Source organism: Physeter macrocephalus, unplaced genomic scaffold, assembly GCF_002837175.3.
Source record: "Physeter macrocephalus isolate SW-GA unplaced genomic scaffold, ASM283717v5 random_172, whole genome shotgun sequence".
In the NCBI taxonomy this organism is placed as follows: domain Eukaryota; kingdom Metazoa; phylum Chordata; class Mammalia; order Artiodactyla; family Physeteridae; genus Physeter; species Physeter macrocephalus.
The window spans coordinates 35,534-61,338 of NW_021145443.1; the positions used below are offsets into that span (position 1 = coordinate 35,534).

Genomic DNA, 25,805 nt, shown 5'->3' on the forward strand with positions numbered 1-25,805 from the left:
AAAAAAAAAAAAAAGGATGGCAAAACTTAGGCTCCAAGAAGTGAAGCTGCTTTCTGGAGCCAAGGCAGGCAGGCTGGGGAGCTCCCTGCCCCGTAGGGGCTCCTGAGACGTGACAAGCCCCGACCCCCCGCCACGCACAGCGGGTTTGCCCCTCCCTCTTCCTGTTCCGCACCTGCAGGATGCTTTCCCCCAGGTGCGGCTCAGGCTGGTTCACGGGGATGGGGCCTTCCCAGTTCAGCCAGTGCTCACGCCCCACCCCCCGACTACAGGCACAGGCTGGGGACAGGTCAGTGCCCAGGGGGCCTCAGTTTTCTCTAGAGACCCTGTGCGCCTGACCTAGCCCCTTGGCCAGCCTTGCCCTTTGATACCACAGACCAGGCACCGGGAAGGAGCTGACGGGTGTAACTGGTGACCCACAGATCACACCCAACAGCAGAACAGCCCTGGGGCCGTGGGAGCGGGTGCGGGAGTGTGCTCTTGGTGGGGGGCAGTTCATCCCTTTGGCCTAGTTTGGGGCTCCCGGGGCCACAGCAGGAGTTCCAGGGATCTTCCTGCACCTTGACTTATCTCAGATTCTAAATGCAGCTTTGCGAAGCTTCCATACGGAGCCTTCCAACGGTTCTCAACGGAGGCTCCTCCCCCGGGGCTGCTGAACGGTCCCCCCCGGGGCTTCTGGAGGCGGGGCTCCCTGAGCCTCGGGGACAGCACTCTGCGGGGCCAGCTGGCTCCTGCGTGAGGAGGAAGAGGTGGCCCGGCAGGCCCGCTGCCGCCCGCCGCTCTGCAGGAGCTTGAGCCTGTCCAGGCGCTGCGGCCCAGGCCTTATTTGGTAAGAAGAGCCTGTGCTGCCAGCCACTCGGGCTGCGAGCGGACGGGACACTGGGAGTCCCCTGAACCGGCCCTGTGCCTGCCCGGCCTGGCAGCCCGCGCCGGCCCACCTGGCCTCCTCTCCCGGCCCCTGGGCCAGAGGCTGGCGGACCTGGAGGTGCGAGATGCCAGGGGTCGGGCCAAGGCTGGGGCAGCCGCCCTCAGATGCCCGTCCGGTGATGGGAGAGGGAGGCTTTTGCTTATATGTGGCCGAGCAGAGGCGGTGTGCTCGCGATGGGCCCGCAGGCCCCGGAGCTATTGTCTTAAGAGGGTGTTTGGCATTGGGCAGTGAGGCCTTGGATTCTTGTAAAAACCTGGCAGGGACATTGTTTGACAGCTTTGACAGTGTGCTGGAGTCTGGAGCCGGGAGCATGTGATGCGTCAGCTGCCTGCCCGGTCCTGGCAGGCAGGAGGGAGGCGAGGCCGGGCCAGGCAGCCACGTTCGGGAGGAGGCTGCCCAGCTCGGGGCGACCAGACAGGGAGGACTCCTTCCGGGACTCAGTCTCCTGATCCGTGTGTAGCGTGTGTGGTGGTGCCACTGAGGACGCAGGGAGAGGGTGGGTATGGAGGTGCATGTGAGGTCCCCGTGGGCAGGGCCGCCAGTCCATGCGTCCCACTGTGTGCGACCACGGTGAAAGGACTGGCCCATCTTTTCTTTTGTTCTTTTAATAAATTTATTTATTTATTCATTCATTCATTTATTTATGGCCACGTTGGGTCTTCATTGCTGCGCGCGGGCTTTCTCTGGTTGCGGCGAGCCGGGGCCTACTCTTCGTTGCGGCGAGCTGGGGCTACTCTTCATTGCGGTGCGCGGGCTTCTCATTGCGGTGGCTTCTCTTGTTGCGGAGCACGGGCTCTAGGTATGCGGGCTTCGGTAGCTGTGGCTCACGGGCTCTAGAGCGCAGGCTCAGTAGTTGTGGCGCACGGGCTTAGCTGCTCCGAGGCATGTGGGATCTTCCCAGCCCAGGGATCGAACCCGAGTCCCCTGCACTGGCAGGCGGATTCTTAACCACTGCGCCACCAGGTCCAGACTGGTCCATCTTTGTACCCCCATCCATGCCTCACAAACCCCAAGGAGCTGGATGCCCCTCTCACCCCTGAGGACAAAGGAGGAAACCGAGGCTCGGAGAAGGAAAGACATTTAAGACTCTGGGTTCTTTCTCCAGCCTGCTGGGGACCTTCACAGGCCAACGTTCATTCATTCATCCTCTTGACGAACGTGTCCTGAGCTCTGCTCTGGGCAAGGCATCATCCTAGAGCCTAAGGCAGCAGCAGTGAACCATCTAAGAAACATTCTGTTCCCAAGAAGATAAATATCCCTTCAAATTTGGTAGAAAGGGAAGGGCTCTCTGTGCAGATGACTTTTAAGCCAAGGCCCAAAGATGAGAAGAAGCCAGTCCCAGGAAGGGGGTAGGGGTGGGGGGGGCTGGTACTGCAAGCAAAGAAAACAGCACATGCAAAGGCCCTGAGGCAGGGAGAGGGCAGGTTAGGTCTAGGTCAGCCAGGAGACCAGCATGACTAGAGCAGAGTGAGCAGAAGAGAGCAGGAGATGTAGCCAGAGGTCACAGGGGCAGATCACAGGAGCTTCAAAGGTCCATGGTTTTATTCTAAGAGTGCTGGGAAGCTGGGTTTTAAGCAGACATCTAATAATATGATCAGACATGCTCTCCTGTATCAGATGTCCACACTCTGCTAAGTGCTGTATGTTTGTTTTCTCGTTTGATTCCTCGGCATCCCTGTGAGGAGAGTGGAATCTTATCTCCATTTTACAAACGAGGCGACTGAGGCTCCAAGAGCTGAAATGACTTGCCCAAGCGATTGTTATGGGATGGGACAGGGATTCCTCACTCAGCTCTGCCTGATGCCAAAGCCAGGCCCAGTACAGAAGCCCGCAGGCAGCAGGGCCAGAGGGGCACAGAGCAGTGTACTCGGGGTAGCTGATCCTGCCTCCTTCCCACGTGCTATCCAGCCCACCGCACCACCGCACAGGGTGGGTCACCAGGACCTTCCTGGTTTTAGCACTGAAAGTCCTGCTTCCTGGGAAACCCCTCTGTCCTGGGCAGACCAGGACGGTTGGTCACTCACCCTGCAGGTGGCCCAGCCAAGGCCTCCAGGCCCCACCAGGAGCTCAGAGAGGGAGGAGGGGCCCGCAAATCCTCCCCCGCTGCACACCTGACCTCACGCCCACCTCCGCCCAGGCCAGGAAGGGCCGTGGAGAGGAAAGCAAATAGCAACCTGTGTGTGGCTGCCTCAGCCTCCCCCTGGCGCCAGGGCAACGCCACCTGCTCCTGGACAGCCAGCAACAGCAGAACAAAGGGAGGGCGGGGCTGCCGCCAGCGGACGGACGGCAGGAGCAGGCCCGGGAACTGGCCAAGCGGGGAGAGCTCGTCCCCCAGGCCAAGACCCAGAGTCACACGGGCCCGCCTTTGAATCCAGAGGCTCTGTGATTTGAGCGTCTTCTAGGCCTCAGTTGCCTCATCTATAAAATGGGAGAGGGACAATAGCCAGAGGTTTGCTGGATGCCAGGCCCTGTGTTAAGGGCTGTGCCAATTATCACTCCTGGAAGCCTTGGGTCACCCTTGGAAGGAAAGGCTGTGAACTCTGTGCAGACAAGGAGCAAAGCCCAGAGAGGGTGAGACAGCCACCCTGGGGCACACAGCTGGTAACTGTACAGCCAGGATTCGAGCCTAGAACCGTCTGCTTCAGCCCCTCACGCGGTGCAGGAGGCCGCACTCCACAGGGGTGGAGTGCAAGGGCTCTGGGGAATCCCTCCCTGTAGATCCCTGTGACCCTGGGCAAGTGGCTGCACCTTTCTGGGCCTGTTTTCCACCTACAAAGTAAGGATAACAATGGCACCCATCTCCTAGGGCTGGTCATTTATACCACAAATTTGTATTAGGCATCTACACTATGCCAGACACTGTTCTAGATGTTGAAGGTACAGCAGAGAACAAAACAGACAAAAATCCCTGCCTACAGCTTATATTCTGGGTGGGGGGACACAAACAAACAAATATATATATATGTCGGCGGAGGGAACAGAGAGTGAAGGGGGGGGTCCCCTTTGATGAGGGGGCACAGTGGGCTGTTCAAGAAGGGGGATACTTGAGCAGAGCCTGAATGAAGTGAAGGAGCAAGTCGTGCAGATATTGGGCAGATACTGTGGGCAGGGCATTTCGGGCTGCGGAAACAGCCAGTGCAAAGGCCCTGCGGCAGGCTCAGGTCTGCAGTGGCTGCAGCGGAGTGAAGCAGGAGGTGGGGAAGGAGAGGCGGGCAGGGCTCCGGTTGTGCAGGGGCTGAGGAGCCACTGCAGGGTTTCAAGCAGAGCGAGGACAGAACAACACTTGACTTTTTAAAGGATTTGTCTCACTGCCTGTGGACAACCAAGAGGAGGCAATCATGCAGACAAGAGGTGATGGGGCTTGGCCCAGTGTGGAAGCAGGCGAGGTGGGGAGAAGGTCAGATTCTGGAGATGTTTTCCAGAGTCAGTAGCGTTCACTGATGGACTGGGTGCAGCGGGAGACGGGGGATGGGGAATTAGGGGGAAGGATCAGAGATGACTTCAGGATTATGGTGAGGATTCAATGGGCTAATACCTAAGGAGTTCTTAGCACAGTGCCCTGCATGCAGTAACTGCTCAGGGACCGTGAGCTCCTGTCATCAGTATTAAACGTGACGCTTTCTCCTCTAAGCTGCACCTCACCCTGTAAAGCCTCTCGAATGAGCAGGCAAGGTAAGAACTGGTGCACTGGCCTAACGAAGGGGGAGAGGAATAGTTGGGGAAGGGAGAGCCAACAGCCAGGGCAGCGCAGCCACCCTCCCCACACGGAAACCCTCAGACCAACATGGCAACGGCAGGGGGTTGCACTGCGATCCTTCCTGGCCTTGACTTGGCCGGAGGGAGAAGGAGGGAAGAAGAGAGAAGGAAGGGAAGGGGAGGCCAAAAGTCCCAGAGACTCGAGAACTGGCCACTGGGATTTCCCTGGCGGTCCAGTGGTTAGGACTCTGGGCTTTCACCGCTGAAGGCACAGGTTTGATCCCTGGTCGGGGAACTAAGATCCCGCATGCCACGTGGCACGGCTGACAAAAAAAATGAACTGGCCACCTAGACACAGAGGACTGACGAGCCAGGAGGGGAGAGGCCGGCAAGACCCACACCATCCAGGGCCATCTCGTCAGGGAGGACCAAGGAGGGCCCTTAGCTTTGGGTCCCAAACTTCAGACTTTCAGGGGTCACCTCTATGACCGACCATCTCCATCGGATCTATCATTTGCGTCACATTTTTATTGAGGATGACTCGCCTTTTCGTTTTACTTAACGTTTATCTTAAAAGGAAATTCTCTGTCACCAATGTAAACGGAAAACCAGTACCACTTGCCACTCATAGAAGATAACTCTGAAAGTGAGCCACGGAGAAGACAAATCGTGTTATTAAAATACTGTTGCCTGCCCGTGGCTCTGAGCCTGAGGCCTGCTAAAGAGGGGGTCAGGCAGGGGGCGGCCGGCCGTCCAGACACGGGAGCGCCCAGCTGAACTGAGAAGGACAGAAAAATTGTGGCAAAGGGATGGCCTTCTCGCCCGTGCCCCACGTCTGCCCCACGCAGAGCATCCCGCGGCCAGGGCAGCCTGGGCCCCATATTTTCAACAAACTCACAAGGGCCAGCCCTGCTCTTTAGAGATGGGGAGGGGAGACCCCAGGAGCGGGAGCCGCTGCTCCCTGAGAGTTCGCAGCACCTCAACACTCACACCAGCCTCGGACGTGCCACGGGGACGTGTCCCCTCCTATCCCCTTCTCGGGAGGCAGAGGATCCAAGCTCTGGCCTGCTCCGAGAGCATCTCCAAAACGTCACGCCCTCCTTGAAGCCGCCGGTGCCTGGAGCTGTCACTGTCCTTCCAGCCGCGAGGCCCCCGGCGTTTCTGCCCCAGAGGGAGACACGAGGGTTCTGGGCATCGGTTCGACTGCTCAACGCCCGTCAGGGCGGCGCCAAGGGCGTTGGCTTGACTCCTCGGACAAACACAGAGCGTGTGTGCCGGCTGGGTCCGCGGCCTGGGCCGGGCCCACCAACACCGGCCACCGACAGCGGGTCTCCGGGGTAGCGGCTCACCGCATTCCAGAACCACGGGCCGGGGCACGCCTGCCGGGCAGCAGGCATGCATTTACCACCAGGAGGAAGCAGAAAGAAGCTCTTTTGCCTCTGGTCGCATCCTGGTGACAGCGTACACACACATAGCTGCAGCACCGTCTCTTTGGTAGACGACTCTGCTTTCACGGACGCCCCCCCCCCAAGTTTCCGGTGGGACAGCCTGGGTTCAAACCTCAGCTCTGCCACTTACCACCTGCGTGACCACGGTGGGAGGGCTGGACTCCAGGGGCCTCCAGGTCCTCATCTCTGAAATGAGAGCTCAGAAACACACACCTCGCCGAGCAGCTGTAAGGTTAAAGAGGTAATACATGTTCAGCGTTTCAAATACTGTGAGCATTCCACAGAAGTTAGCACAGGGCATCTGGGGGTTTTGGCTTTTGGTTTTTTTCCATTTCCCACTCTTAAATAAGGCCACACTTTGCCAAAGGACAAAATGCTGGGTGAGAGGGTATGTGCAGTTTCTCAGTGCTTATTTCATGCAGACAGATCGATCTTCAAAATCTGAATCTGGGGACTTCCCGGGCGGTCCAGCGGTTAAGACTTCGCGCTTCCAATGCAGGGGGCACGGGTTTAACCCCTGGTTGGGGAACTAAGATCCCACATGTCATGCCGCACGGTGCGGCCAAAAAAGAAAGAAAAAGAAATCGGAATCCATTTATAGCAAAGCTGATGTGTTTCTTTCCCCGCATCCCTGCCAGCACTGGGCTTTTATCATTTTAAAATTGTTTTCTAATTGAATCAGCATGTAGTGGGGCTTTTGTTTGCATTTCCTTCTTTGCCTGCAAGGCTGTGCCTTCCTCCATGTAACAACTGTCTATATCTTCTCGGGGAGAAATGATTTGTTCACCCCGTTTGAACGTTTCTTGGGTGGTTTCTGTGACACCCCTTGGTGGGTCCATGTGGGAAATGTCTTCTGAGCAGGAAGGGAGATGGGAGAGGTTGCAGCCTGAGAAGGCGGTGAGAGCCTCCGCCCCCAGCCACCCCATCTCCTGCCTTCCCTTCACCTGAGTGTCTTCAGAGCTTCCCCAACAGAGGAACTCCTTCCCTGGGATGGGATTGCAGGCACCCGGGCTGGAGAGGAAGCAAGGAGGGACCAGAGGAACTGATTGCATTCTTGGAGCAACAAGCCAGCCCACTGAGGCAGGCATGTCACAGGCACCATTCCTGCCCCAGCGACCACCCCTGCTCACCCCCAGCCCTCCCGGAGTCCCCGAGTATCAGGAGACTTTCCTTCCAAACTAAGGACATGAGAATAAATTCCTCCAAGTTATGATACTGGGATGACTATATCTCTTTGTTCCTTAATCACTCAGGCTTCCAGGCGCTGTATTAACAAGATGCCCGGAACCTCCTTCTCGGGTCCTCCCACACCTTGAAGGGTCCAGGGAACCCAAGGTCGTCTTCAACCCACAGGTGGGCGAGAGGCCTGTTCCCCACTAAACTTCACTGCTGTCATGGCGTCTTACCACCACATGGGGTCGCTGTTGAAGACGGCTCTCCAAGAGTCCTGTGGACGCTTGGCCACTTTGCAATGATGCCCGAGCTGGTTGGACCCTGGCCTGGGTCTTGGAGGTCAGCCACACTTGGGGCTCGAGTTTACAGCTCTTGTGGGTCACTCTTAAACACTCAGATTAGAATGGGGAGTCACCTCCCCTTCCTGTGCCCCAATACCCAGCTCCTCACTGTACAGAAGCCTCCTGGGGGAGACCAGATGGTAGCATTGCCCCTACTTCGACAGAGAAGAAACTGGAGCCCCAAAAGAGTAATTTTTCCCAAGTCACCTGGCCAGTTAGTACCCAATTCAAGCTGAAATCCAGTCTCCGGACTCCCCGTCCTGTGCTCTCAGCACCTTTGCATTTAGAGGCTGCCAGTGAAACTCCTTCATGGCCCATGAGACTCTGCAGGATGTGACCCCCGCCTTCCTTCCTGGCTTCATCTCACTTCCTCACCCAGAATCAAAATCCTTTCCAACCTGCCTTTGCACCTGTCTCCCTCTCCCTACAGCTCTCCCCCAGATCTTCCAGGGAGGTCCCTCATCATTCAAGCCTCTGTTGTCACCTCCTCCCACAAGCTGTTCTCACCTTCCCTCTCAGGTGTCCCCATCACGCCCCTTCTCAACAATGGCACTTGCCACCATCAGACGTCATCCTGTCCTGTCCGCTCTACCTTCAGAGTATACCTCGAATCTCAGCCACCTCCTCTCCTCCGCTGTCCTCATGGTCAAAACTACATCCTCCTCCAAACTCAGCACCGTTGACATTTGGGGCCGGACCTTTCTCTGCTGTGGAGCCGGCCGTCCTGGGCTGTGTGGCAGCTTCCCTGGCCTCTTCCCCCTCGATTCCAGGAGCGTCCCCTCCCCAGCTGTGACAACCGAAAGTGCCTCCAGACATTGCCCGACGTCCCCCCAGTGGAAAACCGCTGCTCTAGACTATGGCAAAACCGGTCTCCTGGAGCCTAGAAATGGATCTGGTCCACCCGCATGACTGCAGGGGTAGCGGCGGAGAGAACCCGCCAGGGAAGCCGGAGGAGGCCCCCATCCAGGGCCTCGCGGCCTGAGCATCCCCCCACATGCCCCCTGCCCCACAGGCTCCCGGGGTTCTTGGGAAGCTGCGTGGAAACCCCTCTGTAGGGCCGGAAGCAGCCTCGGGCCCAACCACACCCAGCCGGGGAAGGCAGGCCGGGGTCTAATTATAGAAGGCAGGCTGTGAGAGGTCCTCTCTGGGAAGAGGAAGTGGCGCTCTGATTAACCCCCGGGTTGGTTCACCCCACATTGAGACAGTCCCCACGGGGAGAGGAAGTGTGGTGAAATGAATTCAGCCTCGGGGCCGGGGCAGCACGGACAAGCCAGGCGGCTCTGGCTCCTGGCCGCAGGGATGGCGGGGAACCGGCTCTGTGGCCCAGGGGCCAGGTCCGCTGAGGAAGCCTTCAACTCTCTGGACCCTGGCTTTAAAAGAAAGGGGGCTGGACCAGATTCGATCTTCAAAGTGGGTCTCTTGTTTCAGGGCACGGGTTCCCAAGGGGGTTCCCAAGTCAGGAGCTGTCTGATCCTCAGTGTCCCCATCTGAAGAATGGGGTTGACGGGAACCGCGCCTTTCGCAGAGCCTTTGGAGGATGCGCTGAGGTGGTCTGTGCTGCCGGCCAGCCTGGGCCAGGGCCTGGCACAGGACGGGGGCTCGGTTAGGTGTTCCACGTTGTCAGAAAATCAACACGATTAGTGGGCTCCAGTCAAAATGAAAATGCGGGCCCCTCGTGCAAAAGTTACTGAGAATTTCAAGACGGAGACAGCAGAGCATTAAGCCTGGCGTGGGGCCCTTCTGAGCCCGGTGTGCCTGCCAGGGCTGCAGGCGCATGAGCTGGGGCAGATGCAGGGGTCGGGGAGGGGGTGGGGAACGGCTCCTTAAAAGGATGGATCCCTCTCCACCACTGTCACGAGGGGACCTCAACGTGTAGTTGATTGGAACGCACAAAATCAGAGCTCTGCACGCTGTAGGAGACTGTTCACGTGCGAGCTGTTTAAACGGTGCACACAGAGCGACACGGAAAATTGACCGTCACCATAAACGTGTAGGTAGAAACCTGTGCCTGAGGCTGCAGCTCTCACTCCCACTGAGGTTGGCTGTGGGGGGGAGGGTGATGGGAGTTACAGCAAAGCTGAGCTGTACCTGTAACGTTTTATTTCTTTAAAAGAAAAAGGATTAGTGACAAATGTGACAAAATCTTGGTGTCTCATTGTATCATGTTTAATTCTGGGTAGTGGTAGTAGGGGCTTATTATTCTCTGAATATTTTCAGTTTTAAAAGGTAGATTTCACCACTTTAAAAAGCTTGAAAGCATTGGGTGAGGAAAGAGCTGCCTTTGGCTGAGGTCCTGGGAGTAAGGGGTCTGGGAGACACACAAGTGTTAAATTGAGCGCCTACTACCTGCCTGGTCCGGGGCCGGGTTCTAGGGAAATAAAAAGGAGCATTTTCCTTCCAGGAACCCAGAGGTCAACACGGGGGGCCGGCCCGTCCTGGGTGGGGACCCACATGAAGTGATCCCTAACCCCTGCATGGGGCTGCCACTTGGCTATTTTCGCAGGCAAGCAGGATCTGGGGCGTTGTTTCCCTCCTGCAGAAGGATGCCAGGAGCCTCGCGGGAGTCAGCTGGCAGGCACCAAGGGCTGTGTGTTGGGGTGGCAGGGGCGGGGGGAAGGTGGAGCAGAGGGACATCAATAGGCAGGGTCATGGGTGCAGGGGAGCACCCGGGGCTGCCCCAAACACCTGCTGAAACCCTTAGATGAACGACGGGAGAGTCAGGAATTGCCTGCAGCCTCTGCTGGCAAGCCTCAGGGTCTGCAGCCTCGGGCGTGGAGGGACCTCAGCTGGAACTAGAGCCTGCTCCGGGGTATCAGCAGCCTCTTTGTCAGTAATGGGCAGAGGACTAGACACCAGGCGCCCCCCAGCCCAGGGCTTTATCCCGAAGGGGCCTCGGCTGGTGGCCCCCTCGGGTTCAGGAGCACACGCAGCTCCTCTGTCCCAGGGCTGCTCTCTGGTCATTTCTGTCTCCTTTGTTTGTTTTACCTTTTTAATTTTGAAATAATTTTAGGCTTAGAGAAAAGGTGCAGAGATAGTCCCCACGTCCCCTTCACCTTGCTTCCCCCAATATTAATCTCTTACATAATAGTACAATGATCCAAACTAAGAAACTCACTCTGATGCAGTACCATTAACTAAACTGTGGACTTTATTCGCATTTTCCCCCAGTGTCCTTTCTCTGCTCCGGGTCCTACATTGAATTTAGTCATCTCGTCTCCTTCGTCTCCCGCAGGCCCAGGGATGGTCCTTGCTCCTTCCTTGTCCTTCCTGACCTTGCTGGATTTGCAGAGTATCGGTCAGGTGTTTTGTAGATGGTACTTCAATTTGGGTTTCTCTGATGTCCTCTCATGTTTTCAAATGAGACATAATTCACGTTCCATAAAACGCAACCTCGTAAAGCGTACAATTATGTGGCTTTTCATATACACAGAGTTGTGCGACCGTCACCACGATCTAATTCCAGAACCTTCCCATCACCCCAGAAGGAAGCCCAGGGCCCCCATATCCCTCTTTGTCCAACGCGCAGTACTTTCTCTTGTCCCCCTCCCGCTTGCCCCGGCTCCATTTCTCTCCAGGACGCTGCTCCTGTTTTCTTTCGGTTTCTCTTTGTGTCTCTGTCTCTGAGTTGCTCTGTCTCTCTCTCACATTCGTTTCTATTTCTGTGTTTCTCTACATCAGTCTCTCCCTGTCTCTCTCTCCATCTGACTCTCTTCCTCTATTTTCTCCCTTCTCATTCTGTTTTGCTCTATGTAGCGTGTGCATCTTTCTTCCTCTTTCATTCTAAAGGAGACACCGGCAAAACCCAAGAGGAATGATAAGGCATCCACAGAGCTCTGGAGACAGACGGGGTGAGGATAGGAAATATCTAAGGGCTGCAGCTAGACAGGGACCTCTCTGAGGAGGTGACGAAGCAGCCAGCCCTGGAAGAGCTGCTGGGAGAGGGCCAGGCAGGAGGGAAGCAGGAGCAAAGGCCCTGGGGCAGGAGAGAACTCCAGGGCCGAGCTAGGGAGAGGCAGGGGACAGAGACAGGGGCCTCCCTGTGCCCAGGCTCGCTTAGAGGGAGCCCTGAATTCCTCCCCAGGTCAGGCCCCCAGGCTCTGGGGCAGGAGCCCCAGCCAGCCCGGGGCGAGGCTTGTGGAGAATAAGTCATGGCTGAACCTCTGAGAACTTTCCAGGACCAGGCCACCTGCTCAGCCCTGGGGACCCTGAGCTGGGTACAACCCACCTCTGCCTTGAAAGAACCTGCAGCAGAAAAGCACAACCCAGGCTCTGAAAGAGTCTGTGTGTTGATTTATTCCAGAAACACTGATTCAGTGCCTGCTGTATACCAGGACCACAAACAGGCATGCGCAGCGCCCTGACCTCACGGGCTCAGAGTCTAGAAAGAGCAGCAGCCCACCTACTCACCCCGACCGCGCCGGGGAGAAAGGCTGAAGCTCAGATGGCCATTTATTCATCCAGCAGCTCTCGGGGCCCACTGCATATGGTGGACAAACACAGAGGACCCTCAAGCGGACGGCCCCTGTTCACAGCACAGTTTCTAGAGCAGAATGGCATGGATTCAAGCCCCAGCTCGGCCGGCTATTAGCTGCGCAGCCTTGGGCAAGTTGCTCACCCTCTCTGAGCCTCAGTCTCCTCCTCCGTAGAGTGGGCTGCTGTGCGAGCTACAGGCCAGAATGTCACACGCTGAGCCCCCCTACCCTCCCCGCCCCACCTCCGACATTCAGAGACAGGACAGGAGCTGAGTTTGTCAGCCAGAGTTGTTCTTCCCAGCTGGTGGGAGGGCTGGCCGGTCAGGAGGATCCCAGGCCTGCTGGGGACCGGGGACCGGGCATGTGCAGCAGCTGGATAGTGGCTTGTGTCCTTAAGTCACCGAGGGCAGCACCAGGCAGGCTGGCCAGGGCCCAACAGCCTGACCCAGCCTCATTTGTGATGCAAATGGCTGGCAGTGGCTTCGGGCCAGAGCACACGGTCCCCAGCCAGGGCCCCAAGCTTTTAGTCTGAGCAGAGCCGGGCGGGTGGGGGTGGGGGGGTTGGGAGGGAGGCAGTGGGGAGCCCCCCCAGACAGCCTCGAGGGACCTCTCTGGGTGGGGTAGCGGTGAGCAGGGACCCCAAGGTCAGGAGATGCATTCCTGGAGGCTGACTGGGGTGGAATGGGGTGGAAGGGCTGGGCCACCCCCTGCTTGGCCAGTAGGGTGAGTGGGAAAGCCTTCGGCTGGCAGGGCTCCGTCCTGCAGAAGCCGGAGGTCCTCTTCGGGCTTTCTCCCGGGATCCTGCGGAAACCAGGGCCCCGCATGTCACACCCTGTCACTTCCAAGCTGGCCCCCACTGGATCTCCAGCCCCTCCAGGGTCCCTGGCAAAGCTGCGGCCACACAAACGTTTTCCCCTTCTTCCCTGGCTCTTGGCCACACTTGGCTTTTTCACAAGCTGTTCCCTCTGCCTGGAATGTCTTTCCCTTAGTCAATGCCAGTCGTTTTTCGATCTCTGGCCCTTACTCTGTACATGTAACCGTATACTCTTTTTCTTAAAGACAGTGCCCCAAATTGTATAAACTTCAGGCCCCATGAAACCTGGGTCTGTCCCCAGTGGTAGGAAAACATCCCCTGACACCGTCCTTCCTGGTCCCCGAAGAGATGAGTAGGTCACATCCCCCGTTAGGTCATTCATTCATTCAACAAATATTTACTGAGAAGCTACCATGTATCTGGCACTTTTCTAGGCACCTCGGATAGCGCAGTGAACAAGGCAGACAAGAATGCCTGCCGTTATGGACTGACAGTCCACCAGGGGTACAGGTAATAGACAGATGAATAAGCAATAATAAGTGATACATAAAGTAAAAGTAGGTTTGAGGCATGCTAAGAGCTACAGAGAAAAATGAACAGGCAAGGGAGAGGGAGCACGGTGAGTAGGGGGCTATGAGTTTGAATGCAACAAGGTAAGAGGTGAGCCGTGTGGATACCTGGAAGATGAGTGGTCCAGGTAAAGGGAAGAGCATGTGCAAAGGCCCTGAGGCAGAGGAGCACCTGGGAGGGCTTGGCACTTCACTGTAGTGTTTATCAGACTGAAATTAAATAATTATTCCAGTGATGACTTACGAATTTTTTGTCTTCCTCACTAGGACTTTGTATCTGGTAGTTGTTCAATAAGTACAATAAGTTCAATAAGTACAATAAGGACACAGAATGTATTTATTTCTTTGGGAGGAGGGGGTTGGTGCTGGTGGAGTTGTAATGAAGCCCCCACCCCAGGGGACTAGGTCGGCTCACAGGGTGGAGCTCTGCAGGCACCCGCAAGGCAGGGACCCGGGCCTGGCACCAGTGTCTGGGGATGAGGGCACCAGGCAGCCTTTTCCAGGGGCGAGGGGGCAGCAGGCATGGTGAGGACAAAGCAGGAAATGAAAAACAGGAAGACCCCACGATGACCTCGGAGCTTGGTTTGGGGCATATGTGATCCCTCTTCAGATGCCCCAGAAAGAACAGTGACACCATTTCAGGGGCCAAGTTCTAGCCAGGCCACTGAGTTTGGGAAATGAACTTTAAAAGCGTGGCCCTGAATAGTTACCTCCTCTGGTGTGACCTCCCGGCAGCGCCGTGCGAGGGCTGAGAAAGAGCCTGCAGGTGAAATCCCAGCACACAGCAGGTGTGCACGCACCGAACAACGGCAGGTGCACCAGCAACTCTGCTCAAGGTGATTCGTTCTACCTCTGCGTGAATGAGCAAAAGGCTGGAAACGACTTCCACCTCCGTCCCAGGGTGCGGGCAGTCGAGCACGCCCACTCACACGTGGAATACTAGGCAGCCGACAACCAGGCGAGAGCAAGCTCCGTGTGGGCTCAGCGGGGAATCTTCAAGACGTATTTAAGGGAAAGGAGCAACGCGCCTCACAGAGCGAATGGCGCGTGCTGACTTGGGAACAGACACACAGAAGCGTAAAATGCAATGTGTTGAAACTGGAGGCCCTGGATGCCTGGAGGGAAGAGAACCGGGTGGGGGATGGGAGGGACTTTCCCATCCCACAAACCGCGCCCCCTCGCCCCACAATGCCCAGTCAATACACTGGTGAATGGAAGCGGTGCAATTATCCTGAATAAAAATGCCACCGCTCTTAGGAGCAGGAACGTGACTACTGGCATCTGGAGGTGGGAGAAACTACCAGGCAGGGGGCAAAGGGGGCGGGGATGCTGGGCACACCCCCTCGGGCCGGACCTGTCTGTTCCCCTTTCTCACTAAGTCAACCACCCGAGGAACAATAGTGCTTCCCCTCCTCCTAGAGGAAGGGCGGGTGGAGACAGGGCCAGGGCGGCAGGTGGAAACCTCAGTGAGGTGCCAAACGCTATTCTGAGAGGCCGGCGGAAGCAGGGGCGGAAGTCGTGCTGGCGATGGTCTCTGGCTCCGTCACTGCACAGGCGGAGGTGCTGGGGGAGGCGGGGGGGTGCCCCGGGGAGGGGAGGAAGATGTCAGGGGCTGCTCCCACCCCCCCCCCAAAGCTGCTAGTCCAAAGCCAAGCCAGTTTCTGTTTTGTAGGAAGCGGGGGTAGGTTAATGCATTTCATCCCCACTCAGTTCCCTCTCCACTCTGCCAGCCTCAACCGCCTTCCCCTGACCACACTCTTGCCCTCCTGGCCTCCCTGCAGTTCCTCAACCTGGCCCAGCGCACCCGACCTCAGGACGTTTGCACAAGCTGTGACCGCCTCTGGAATGCTCTACCGTCTTGCTGCCTTCCATGACTTTTCTCCAGTGACTTTAAAAAAAAATAAATGTATTTATTTATTTATTTCTGGCTGTGTTGGGTCTTCGTTGCAGTGCACAGGCTTCTCATTGTGGTGGCTTCTCTTGTGGCAGAGCACGGGCTCTAGGCGCGCAGGCTTCAGTAGTTGTGGCACGTGGGCTCAGTAGTTGTGGCACACGGGCTTAGTTGCTCTGTGGCATGTGGGATCTTCCCGGGCCAGGGCTCGAACCCGTGTCCCTTGCATTGGCAGGCAGATTCTTAACCACTGCGCCAACACGGAAGCCCTCCAGTGACTTTTGCTGGAGCCACCTCTCACCTGGACTCTCCCGGTTCTTCTCCATTACCTCACCTGCTTGCTTCCTTGACAAATTTGTAAGCCAGTGATTTTTTTTTTTGCTTATGCCCCTGTCAGGGCAGTAGCCACACCCACTTTTTTTTTTTTACTGTTGCACCTCCAGTGCCTAGCATAGAGAAGAAGCTCGGACATTTGTAGAAGGAACAAAATAAGAATCTTTGGGGCACAATGTCCTGTCACTTGGGGGAAAATATTCAATGGTTCTGAGGCTAGTCAAAGGGAGAGCCAGAATCTAACCGAGGTGGGGGATTTTAGAGCAAAATATTAGACTGCCCTTCAAGATAAAGGAGGTTGATTTTGTGATGGGCTTGGCTAAGGTTAGGGACCAGCGGGAAGGAGACACATTTTCTTTCCTGTAGAATAACCCAGAGGGTGGGAGCCAGGGGCCATGGACTCTGAGCCTGAAACCAACATAGGCTGAGAAATAAAGAGGATTTGGATCCTTATAACAGTGCTTGAGCTGCTAGATCCAGCCATTCCTGAAGCCAGAAATTCAGCTGCACTAGCCAGTCATGTCCAACTAATTCTCCAGAAGGAGGGTGAATCATTCAAGATTCTTTTCTTTGCAAATGACAGAAAACCCAAGTCAGACTGCTGTGGTGGGCGGAATAACGCCCCTCCCTCCAAGACATTTGTGTCCTAATCCTGGGAACTTGTGACTATATTAAGTTTGAATATATTGTTACATGGCAAAAGGGACTTTGCAGATGTGATTAAGGTTATAGATCTTAAAAGAGGGAGAGTATCCTGGGTTATCCAGGTGGGGTCAATCTAATCACATAAGTCATTAAAAGCAGAGAACTTTCTCTAGCAGGAGGCAGAGAGGTGCAGCAGAAGAGGAAGTTGGAGAAATTTGAACACTAGGAGGGACTTGACCCACCGTGGCTGAAGGGAGTCATGTGGAAAACACAAGAAGGAATGTGGGCAGCCTCTAGAAGCAAAGACCTACCCCTGCTATCAGCTAGCAGGAAATGAGGACCACAGTCCCACAGCCACAAGGAACTGACTTCAGCCAGCAAACTGAATGAGCCTGGAAGAGGATTCTTCCCCAGAGCCCCCAGTAAGGATCACAGCTCTGCAGGTACCTTGACTTCTGCCACCCCAAGCTGAAGAAAAATCTGGGTCATGCTGTATCTGGAGTTCTGACCCACAAAAGTAGGACATAATCATCTATTATGTGTTGTTTTAAGCCACTAAGTTTGTGACGATTTGATAGAAAACTAATACACTGGTTTAATGAAAAAATAGAATTGACAGGCTCTCTCAGCCTGACTTCAGGAATGGCTGGATCCAGCAGTTTAAACAGTGTCCTCGGGATTTAATTTCTCTGCTGCCTCCTAAGCTGGTTCATGCTCAGGCTCCATGGGTCACCCTGGCAGCTCCAGGCACCCATCCCCCAGGTTAAATCCACAGGAAAGGGGGCCTGCCTCTCCCAGCTGTCCCATCATAAGTCTCACTGAACTCTCATTGCCTGTAGCTGGACCATGTGCCTACTCCCGAGTCAGTCACTAAGGCCAGTGGCACGCAACATTCTTTTTGGCCAGGTCTGGGTCACATGCCCATCTCAACGGGGTTAGGGGTGGATCTGGAGCCACCTGAGACTCGGGGACAGATGTAGGGAACGGCTAGTTCCCAGGGGGACATTCGGGCACAGTTAGAGGGCAAAGGGCCACAGAAGCCACCACACAAGGGGGCTTGAGATCGCACAGAGAATTTGCCTGTTTTACTTTCTGGAGATGAGCACCATGCAGGGTGGCCTGGGCCGAGGAGCCCCAAGCCGCCCCAGCGAATGTGACTCAGAACCTCTGGACAACTCCCACCCCCAGGGCCCGGTTTCCAAACTCACGGGCTAAACAACAGGGAAGCCTTGCGTTCCTCAGAAGCATGCTCAACTGGGACACAGAGTAAACAAACCGATATTTATACCATGGCCCCACGGGGTGGCCACTTGGCTCTGAGGCAAATATGGTCAAAACTGAATCGTGCAGCCCTCAGAAGAGACCGAGGCTATCCCCAGAGGAGCCCGCGGGAGGCGTCCACATCCCACACTCCCGCGGGCATCCTTGATCCTTCCCAGAAGACTTGGGTGGGGAGGGAGGTGCTCTTCTCATCCCTGCCTCACACCCAGACCAGGCGATCCCTCCTTTCCCCAGGACTGGACTCTGCTGGCCCTTCCCAGGTCAGGTCCTGGCTGGGTCCAGAGCCCACAGGCAGGGTACCCACTCCCCCATGCATCCTCTCCTGAAGATGCACTCCCCACTGCCTCAGATCGCCTCTCCTCGACTTAGAAGGTCATTTAATTTAAATTATTTAGAATTCATATGGCCAGCACGTATTATATAAGCCCCCTTCTAGGTGCCCGGCATTGGGTGCAGAGGCTGGGGACCAGCCTGGATGTCTCTGGCCTGCTCCTGCCCCTCCCAGCTTACAGTCCAGGATGGGAGACAGGTATTAAATGAGCAAATAAAATGCATGGAGACGTACAAACCCTGATAAGTTCTCCAGAGGCGGCAGGCAAGCAGAGTGCAGAGTGGGAAGATGGCAAGGAGTCGGCCAAGGATGGGCGCTGGTGAACATCTGCGGGAAGGGCACAGGCAGCGGAACAGCTCGTGCAAAGGCCCTGTGATCACCAGCTGATTTCCTCCCCAGCTCCTGCTGCTTCCATAACGAGCTTAGTTAACTGTTTCCTTGTCTATTGCCCACTTCTCCCAGTAAACTGAAAGCCCTGTGAGGGCGGGGATTTGTCTGCTTTGTGCCCTGCTGTCTCCACAGGGCCTAGAAGAGAGTCTGTGCACAGTAGGCGCGGATGAAAGTTAGCAGAGCTCACGGAACGCAGAAACGACAAGGGGGCCGTGAGCTATGGAGGTCAGTGGACAAGCACGTTGAACAGTAGGGAGGTCTCATTTGAAAATATTTATGACTATGTCACTGCCTTGCTACAGAGAAATCTGGAGAAACAAACACAAATGTTATCTGGGATTGGAGGGAATATTCCTTCGTACTTTACAGAACTCTGTAGCCATCCAATGTTTTACGCTGAGATTGTATTTCTTTTCACTCCTTTTATTTCTTATAACCACAGAAGCAATGCGTGAATGTGCCACCACATTCAAACAAATGCGGGGCCTGTCAGAAGCTAGGTGCTCAGTAAGTGCAGGATTCTCTGTCCTTCCTTCCCCACGCGGAGGAACATGGCGGTCCCACACCCCCTGTGACCTTGGAGACTCTTATTAAACCGCAGCTCCAGACTCAGGATTATGGCCTTTTTCACAAGCCCTTCCCTCATCCAGGGCCCAAGGGAGCCAAGCAGACTCTCGCGGTGCTCACCTCTCCCTGGGTCAGGAGAGCTCGTGTATGCCAAAGGGACAGAGCCCAGGTCCACACCGCACAGGGGTGGGCAGTCCCGGGCGTGCTGAGCACTGGCCAGCAGGGATGGTGGGAGGCCTCAGGTCAGGCAGGAGTGAGGTTGTCAGGAGAACGCAGCCCAGAGGACCCGGTCAGCTCCAAGTAGGAAGAGGGAGGAGCCAGAGGCCGCCCAGACTCATTCCTATGATGCTCGGAGGCCAGGTCCAGGCTCTTGTCCCAGATGATGGCGAGAGAAAGAGAGACCACTGCCCCCAAAGAAAAATCAGAGAGAACAAGGATGGGGGGCAGGGTGGAGGCAAGAGCTTCGACAAGAAGGTCTGGGAAGGCATCTAGCAGGTGGGGAGCGGGGATGACATCTGAGCTGAGACGTGGTGACTTCTGAACTCAGGCTGAGGGACAAAAAGGAGCCGGCACAGGACACCCGGCGGGAGAGTGGCTCTTGAGAAAGGCATCGGAGAGATGGCAGGGCCAGTTCAGCCATGGCAAGGAACTGAGATTTTCTTCCAGGCCAGTGGGGAGCCACAGGGGCTTCTAGGCCAGGGAACAGCATGCTCTGAGTTACCTTTTTAGAAGATCGAGTGGGTCCCCATAGGCAAGAGGCGGGTGGAGGCAAGGACAGCTGTGGACCCCACCCAGCTCTGGCTCATCAGAGACACACAGAAGAGCCATATAAGCAAGCCGGCGGGCACCAAAATGACCCCACCCTGTTAGTATTTGGGGTATGTGCACACAGATGTAACATCAACCAAATGGCAAACTTCATTCTCCAATTTTTCTTGCTCAGTGGTAAATCGTACAGAACTGTGTTAAGAAAAAAGTAAAACTCTCCTGTAGTCCTAGTACCATTAACACCTAGTCTATTTCCTTCCTCCCGTTCTTATACACGGGTAGATTATTTTAATAAATTTCCTTTATTTTGGAATTTTTCCCCAACAGTTCTAATGTTATAATTTATTTTAAAAAAAACTTTAATTTCTCTAAAAATGTCCCTATCACGGGGCCAAGAAGCCAGCAGGAGGCACCAGGAACTCTTGGGTTGCCTTCGGTGCACCAAGTTCAGCTGTCTGGTGGGCTGGGCTTCGGGGGGTGGGGTTGCCCCATCCTTGATCTACAGGCTGCTGGGCACCCCGATGTGTACACAAGGCTTGGGGTGAGCAGACACGGCTGATAAGCAAGGCCGTGCACTTATCAGCCCCAGCAGGAGGCCCAAGAGGTATCTGGAGGGCCAGGTGCCCACCCCACACCATGCCCTGTGCAGACACCCAGCCCCAGGGCACGCTGGACAGCTGCCCCTGTTACCCTCGCTGTATCTGGATGGTCCCCAAACCCAGGGGGTGTCTGGTTCAGCATTTACATCTCTGGGGACAAGCACAAGTGTGACTCAGCAGTCAGGGCAGGGACATGCTGGGGGGGTGGGGTGACAAAGGAGAGGAGAAAGGGGCGGGGGTGGGGAGGTCAGAGCCCAGCCCTCTGGGAAGGGCAGCATGTGCCCTCCTGATTCAGGATTCTTGTGGACAAATCCTGGCTCAGCCACACCAGCTCTCTAGCCTCGGGCAAGCGGCTGAATCTCCCCAGCCTTGGTTTTCCCATCTGTGAGCTGGGCCCAGTCAACCTCCCACGGGTTGCTGGAAGGGTTCAGAGAAAGAATAGACGTAAAGCCATAGGATGTATTTAATGAACAGTTTTCACGAGTTCTGGGACTCTGAGGACAGCCTTAGCTCCAGAGCTGAGGGTAAAGCAAGGTGGGAGCTGCCTCATTTGACTAGAAACACGGGGTCCTTCATCCACAGGCGGGGCTCTGAGAGGCGGCCGGCGGCTTTCACAGGAATTAGGGTGGTTTTCTCACCTCCGCCCTCCACTGCTTGCTCAGCTTTCCCACTGGCATGGGGGCTTGGGGCTCCAGGAGCTGGGCGCCTACCCCACAGGGGGTATCGCTGAGCACTTTGCCTAAGTCACCCCCTTTCGTCCCAGTGGTGACCCAGGGAGGCCGACCGTGAGGATTACCCCACGTGCAGGTGATGTAACCACGACCCAGTTATCGCCCAGAGACAGAGCCAGAGGTGCCCAAGCATCTGGCCCTTGGCACTGCACCATGTTGGCCCGATGGGGTCTGCTTGCCTGGAGGCAGCATGCAGGGTGGAGGGGAGGGGTGGGAGCCCGGGCCGAGATGTTCCACCTCAAGCTCCCGGAGGCCACAGAGCCAACAACACAGGCTTTGGAGTCAGACAGACAACCCAAGCCTGGACCAGCTACGTTCAACCACGTAGCCCCTCTGAGCCCCAGTCTTCCCCTCTGTAAAATGGGACTATGAGCCCACTCCTTGTGGGAGGGTTCTGACCAGGAGGAAAAGAGCCAGTATACCGGAAAACATCAAGCGGTTCCCCCCTGGCAGCAGCAGACCCAGCACCCCACTCGAGGACCCTAAATGTGAAAGCACCTTGGGCTGCAAGTCCTGCGCAAGGGTGAGATGCCCCGTGATGACTGTCCACCAGACCTGAACACACCATGAGGGAGAAGCTTCAGCTGCCATCTCAGAACTGCCCCTGGGGAGCCAGGTGACCCCAGGCAAATTCTGTGAGCGCTCTGAGCCCCGATTTCTCCATGTGGGAAATGGGCATAATGATGATAGACCCAGCTCACCTCGCTGGTGTGAAGGTCGAAAGAGAGACTGAGTCAGTAACAGTCTCCACAAAGCCCCTGTGAACGAGACATTAGTATCCTGCACTCACAGCTAACCGCTGCGAGAGTCTGAGACAGAAACGGCATCAAGGACATTCCCACCTTCTTCCTTAGTAACCAAAGGCTTTCTGTACTCCAGCTATATACCCAGCTAAACCCCTGCATTACCCACCCACCCCTCAACAGTTAGGTGTGGCCATGTGACTAAGTTCTGGCCGGTGAAATGGAAAAGGAATGTGCAATTTCTGAGAAGCCTCCTTGGAAAGTCCCAGCTTGAGGTGTTCCTTTCACTTTCCTCCTTCTTCCTTCTGCTGCCTGGAACTCAGATGTGATGGCTGGAGTTCTGGCAGCCATCTTGTTCTATGAGATGGTCTTGAGAAAGTAAACCATGAACTAAAATAGTGCCATGGGAAGTTAGAAGGAGCCTGATTCTGATAACTGGAGCTCTCATTTAAACACTGGACCTTCTGCTTCAGATTTCTTTTACACGAGAAAAAAAAAAAAACTTGTAACTTGCTAAAAACCACTGTTATTTTGGTTTTTTTATTGTATGTCACTCAGCCTAATTTTTTAAGTAATGCAGCCCCTTTGAGATTGTATATATCCAGAGTCTTGATTGCAGGGAACAGAAAAAAAAAATTAAATAGGCTTAAGTGTAAAAGGAAATTTATTAGCTCTTGTAATGGAAAAGTCCAGTGTCTAACTCAGGCATAGCTGGATCAAGGGGCCCCAAAGATGTCACTAAGACCCTATCTTCACTCCTCAGCTCTACTTTCCCTATTTCTGGCTTCCTTCTCAGACAGTCTCTCCATGAGCACAAATAGTCCCACCTCTCAACCCCACCCCTTCACCCCACCCCCACACACACCCTACCCCCACCCCAGCAGCTCCAGGCTTATCTGCTCCCAGATTGGCTTCCCCAGCAGAAAGACAGCTTCCTTGCCCCAGGAGTGCCAGCAGAAATCCAGGACTGACTCACTGACCCAGACTGGGTCATATGCCTATCCCTGAACCAATCACTGGGGCCACTCTCACTACACTGTCTGCTGGGGACGCAGCGGAGAAGGGACAGAGCCCCGGCCTCGGAGGACGGTCGTGGCCCCATTCCCAGCGAGACTCAGGGAGGTGGAGGCCTGGCCGAGCTCACCCTGCTGGCCTGGGGGGGACCAGGGCCGCGGGTCAGGCCCACGCCCTTCAGCTCCACGGCAGAGCACCTCCCACGGTGCTCCTCAGGGGCCTGGGCAGTGGTGGCTCCACTCCCGTGTCTCAGTTTCCCCATCTGTGCAAGGGGCTCTGAGCGTTCACCTCGTGGGTAACCAACCATCCTTGAAAAGCGCTTGCACAGCACCTGAGCCGAGTCCGCATAGCGGACGTTAGCAGCAGTGTTCACCATCGTCATTTATAATCATTGTCACCGCATCCCCCGCGGGCACAGACCACGGCCCTGCCGCCCTCAGCTCGCCCCTGCTCTGAACTCAGTGCCCTGACTCTGCAAGCTCTGTCTCTCCCGGCTTTGCCACCGTCCAGAGCCCTCAATCCCAGGCTCCAGGAGGATGTTTTCGAGTCCTCGAGGTCTGTCCCAGAGGCTGCCACTGGCCGATAGTGACAGGAAACGGGCTGGCCACAAGTGGTCCTCCCGATAACCCTGGCAGCACCTGCAACCCTCTCCGTGGCCCCCCGGTCCTTATCAGCTGCAGCATGTCTCCTCTGAGCTGGGAGCCCCATGTTGACCTCCCTGACCCCTTGCCAGTGTTTGCAAACTAAGACCCAGCCAGAGGGAGAGACGGGCAGGTGGCAGGGGCAGGCAGGGAGGGGCATCAGCGGTTCCAGGTAAGAAAAGGGGACCCTCCCTGGCAGGATCCCACCTGACTTGACCCTGGGAACCCTGACCCTTCCCTGGGCAGAGGCTGGGGGCCTAGACTACAGAAAGGGGGAATTTGCAAATCTCAGAATCAAAGGGATTGGAAAAGGCCCGAGGAGATCCCACAGGGACGCTAGGACAGAGCAGAGAAGGTGGCTCCCGGTCACCCCCAGCCACCTCCCGAATCTGGGTGACCCATCTCACTTCAAAGCCAAGGGCTGACCATGCGGAGTTGTCACTGGACTCTGAGGTCAGACCCAGCTGCCCAGCTCCATGCAGGTGCTGTGCTCCCCATGCATCTCCTCCACCCCATTCCCCGCAGCAACTCTGACCTCTGCCCGCCCCCCTTTCCCTGGCCCCAGCCTCAGATCTGCCAAGCACACTCCAGCCGGGATGGATGGTCCCAAAACTCCCGCTGGTGTCCTCTGCCAGAATCAAGTTCTGAGTGCTGACAGGCCTCGGTTTCCCTGCTGTACCTGGCACAACACTAGGTGCGGGGGACACAGCAGGACACAGGCAGACAGACCCTGCCCCCCTGGCGTCGGTGTTCTAAAGTGGGTGGGACAGAGATAGGTGAGGACGCAGATGAAGGGAGACACGGTTCAGCTGCCTGGACCGAGACTGGGGTCGGAGGAGGCCGCTGGGACAAAGACACTTCCGCATTGAGAGCTGAAGGAGGCCGGCAGGTAAAAGCTGGAGGATTCAACAGCATGTGCAAAGGTCCTGTGGTGGGTGAGCCGTGCCCAGTGTGGGCAGGGGCCTCACAGACCACAGCGACAGCTTTGGTTTTTTCCTCAAGGATGATGGGGAGCCACAGAGGGGAGCTGGCGGAGCCAAGACCCTCTAGCTGCATGTTGAACAGGACCCTCTAACTACATGTGGAGTGTGGACTGAAGAAGGATGGGGCAGAAGCAATGAAGGGGCCACTGCAAGGGTCCAGGAGAGACGGGGTGGTCCTGGACTGGGGCTGGAAGCAGAGAAGGGGCAAGGAGGGGAGGAGGGGGGCAGATGTGAGACAGGCTTAGCAGGAGTCGGCTGTGAGGGTGAGGGAGGAGTTCAGAGTGACCGGAAGGAGCCTGGCTCGCCTGCTGTGCGCGGTAGGTGAACGAGCGAGGTGGGACAGATGCATGTGTTGTGTTGTGAGGCCGAGCTCCGCTCTGCAGGGTTGGGGCGGTGGTCGCGGGGAGGACAAGCCTGGTGTCTGGAGAGCGACTGTCCCAAAGGAGGCCAAGCCGCAACCTCCGAGCTCTGCCCAGACTGGTCTCCGCACCAGGAGCGCCCACTCCACTCCCCCAGATCACCAAGAGCCCCTCCATCCTGCACGGCCCAGCTGCCCCCCGGGGGCCCCTCGGGCCTGTGCAGTCCTCCCCTCCCCCATGGCATCGACCACACTGTGGCGAGCTGGCCAGGCCGTGTCTGTGCATAGCTACCCCCGCTCCCCAGACTGCGCTCACAGCACTTCCGTCCACCGGGTCTCTGCCGCCGCCCCAGCCCCAGCACCTCCGGAGCTCACCTCCCACTGACCTTCCCCTCACTGTGCCCCTCCAGCCACACTGGCCTCCTTGTCCCAGGGCCCTTGCACCTGTTGTTCCTCCCGCCTGGAACCCGCTCATTCTTCATCACCCCCGGTCATACGTCCCGACCAGTATATGAAATTGCCCCATCTGCGTTCGCTGCATCTCCCCCGCTAGTTTGCGTACTTGCTGTGCGCCCCCAGTAGATAATAAGCCCCAGTGGGCAGGACTGTGTGCTTTATGACTATCCCCAGTGCCTTTGCATGTGACCCAGCACACGCCATTTCTTAGAATGAATGAACGAGGGAGGAAGTGAGGCAACGAGGGAATGAACCTCCTCTCCAGCCTTCACACCCCCTCCAGGAGGCCCCCGTGATGCCCCCAGTGCTGAGCCGGGGCTCCAGCTGGATGGTGGGAGAGGCTGGGACCATCCCGGGATGCAGCCCCTCTCCCGCACACCCAGACGTCCCTTCCTGACTTGCGCCGCGCCCGGCTGCCAGCACCCTGAGGGCAGGGGGCCTGGACACCTGCTCCTATGCCTTCTCAGCAGCTCCTGCCCGGGTTCTGCCAGCAGTGCCCTGCTTTCTCCAAGGAGCCGCCCCCTGTTCCACCAGGCTCTGGCGGAGCCGCCCAGCCTCTGCCCCCAGGGCCCTGCTCTGAGCACATCAGAGACCGAGCCCGGTGGCTATGGGGCTCAGAGGCGCCCACTTCGAGGG

At 56.5% G+C, this 25,805-nt stretch overlaps 1 protein-coding gene and 1 long non-coding RNA gene across 4 annotated transcripts in view; one reads left to right on the plus strand and one right to left on the minus strand.

Moving 5' to 3' along the window:
• Nucleotides 1-25,805, minus strand: part of RBM38 (RNA binding motif protein 38) — a 59,128-nt gene that overhangs the window by 17,717 nt on the left and 15,606 nt on the right. The window contains exons 4-5 of one of the 3 annotated variants that reach the window (XM_055082536.1): nt 6,200-6,294; nt 1,557-1,961 (exon numbers count right to left, since the gene is read on the minus strand). In XM_055082536.1, the coding sequence (XP_054938511.1) occupies nt 1,870-1,961; nt 6,200-6,294 (187 nt within the window). In that variant the 3' untranslated portion in view covers nt 1,557-1,869. Of the gene's footprint in view, nt 1-1,556; nt 1,962-5,823; nt 5,871-6,199; nt 6,295-25,805 lie in introns of those variants that run through there. The other 2 variants (XM_055082537.1, XM_055082535.1) reach the window with 2 other exon arrangements.
• Nucleotides 722-19,903, plus strand: LOC114484910 (uncharacterized). Its single transcript, XR_003678270.2, has 3 exons — nt 722-826; nt 7,323-7,422; nt 8,014-19,903. It is a non-coding gene; the product is annotated as an uncharacterized lncRNA (long non-coding RNA).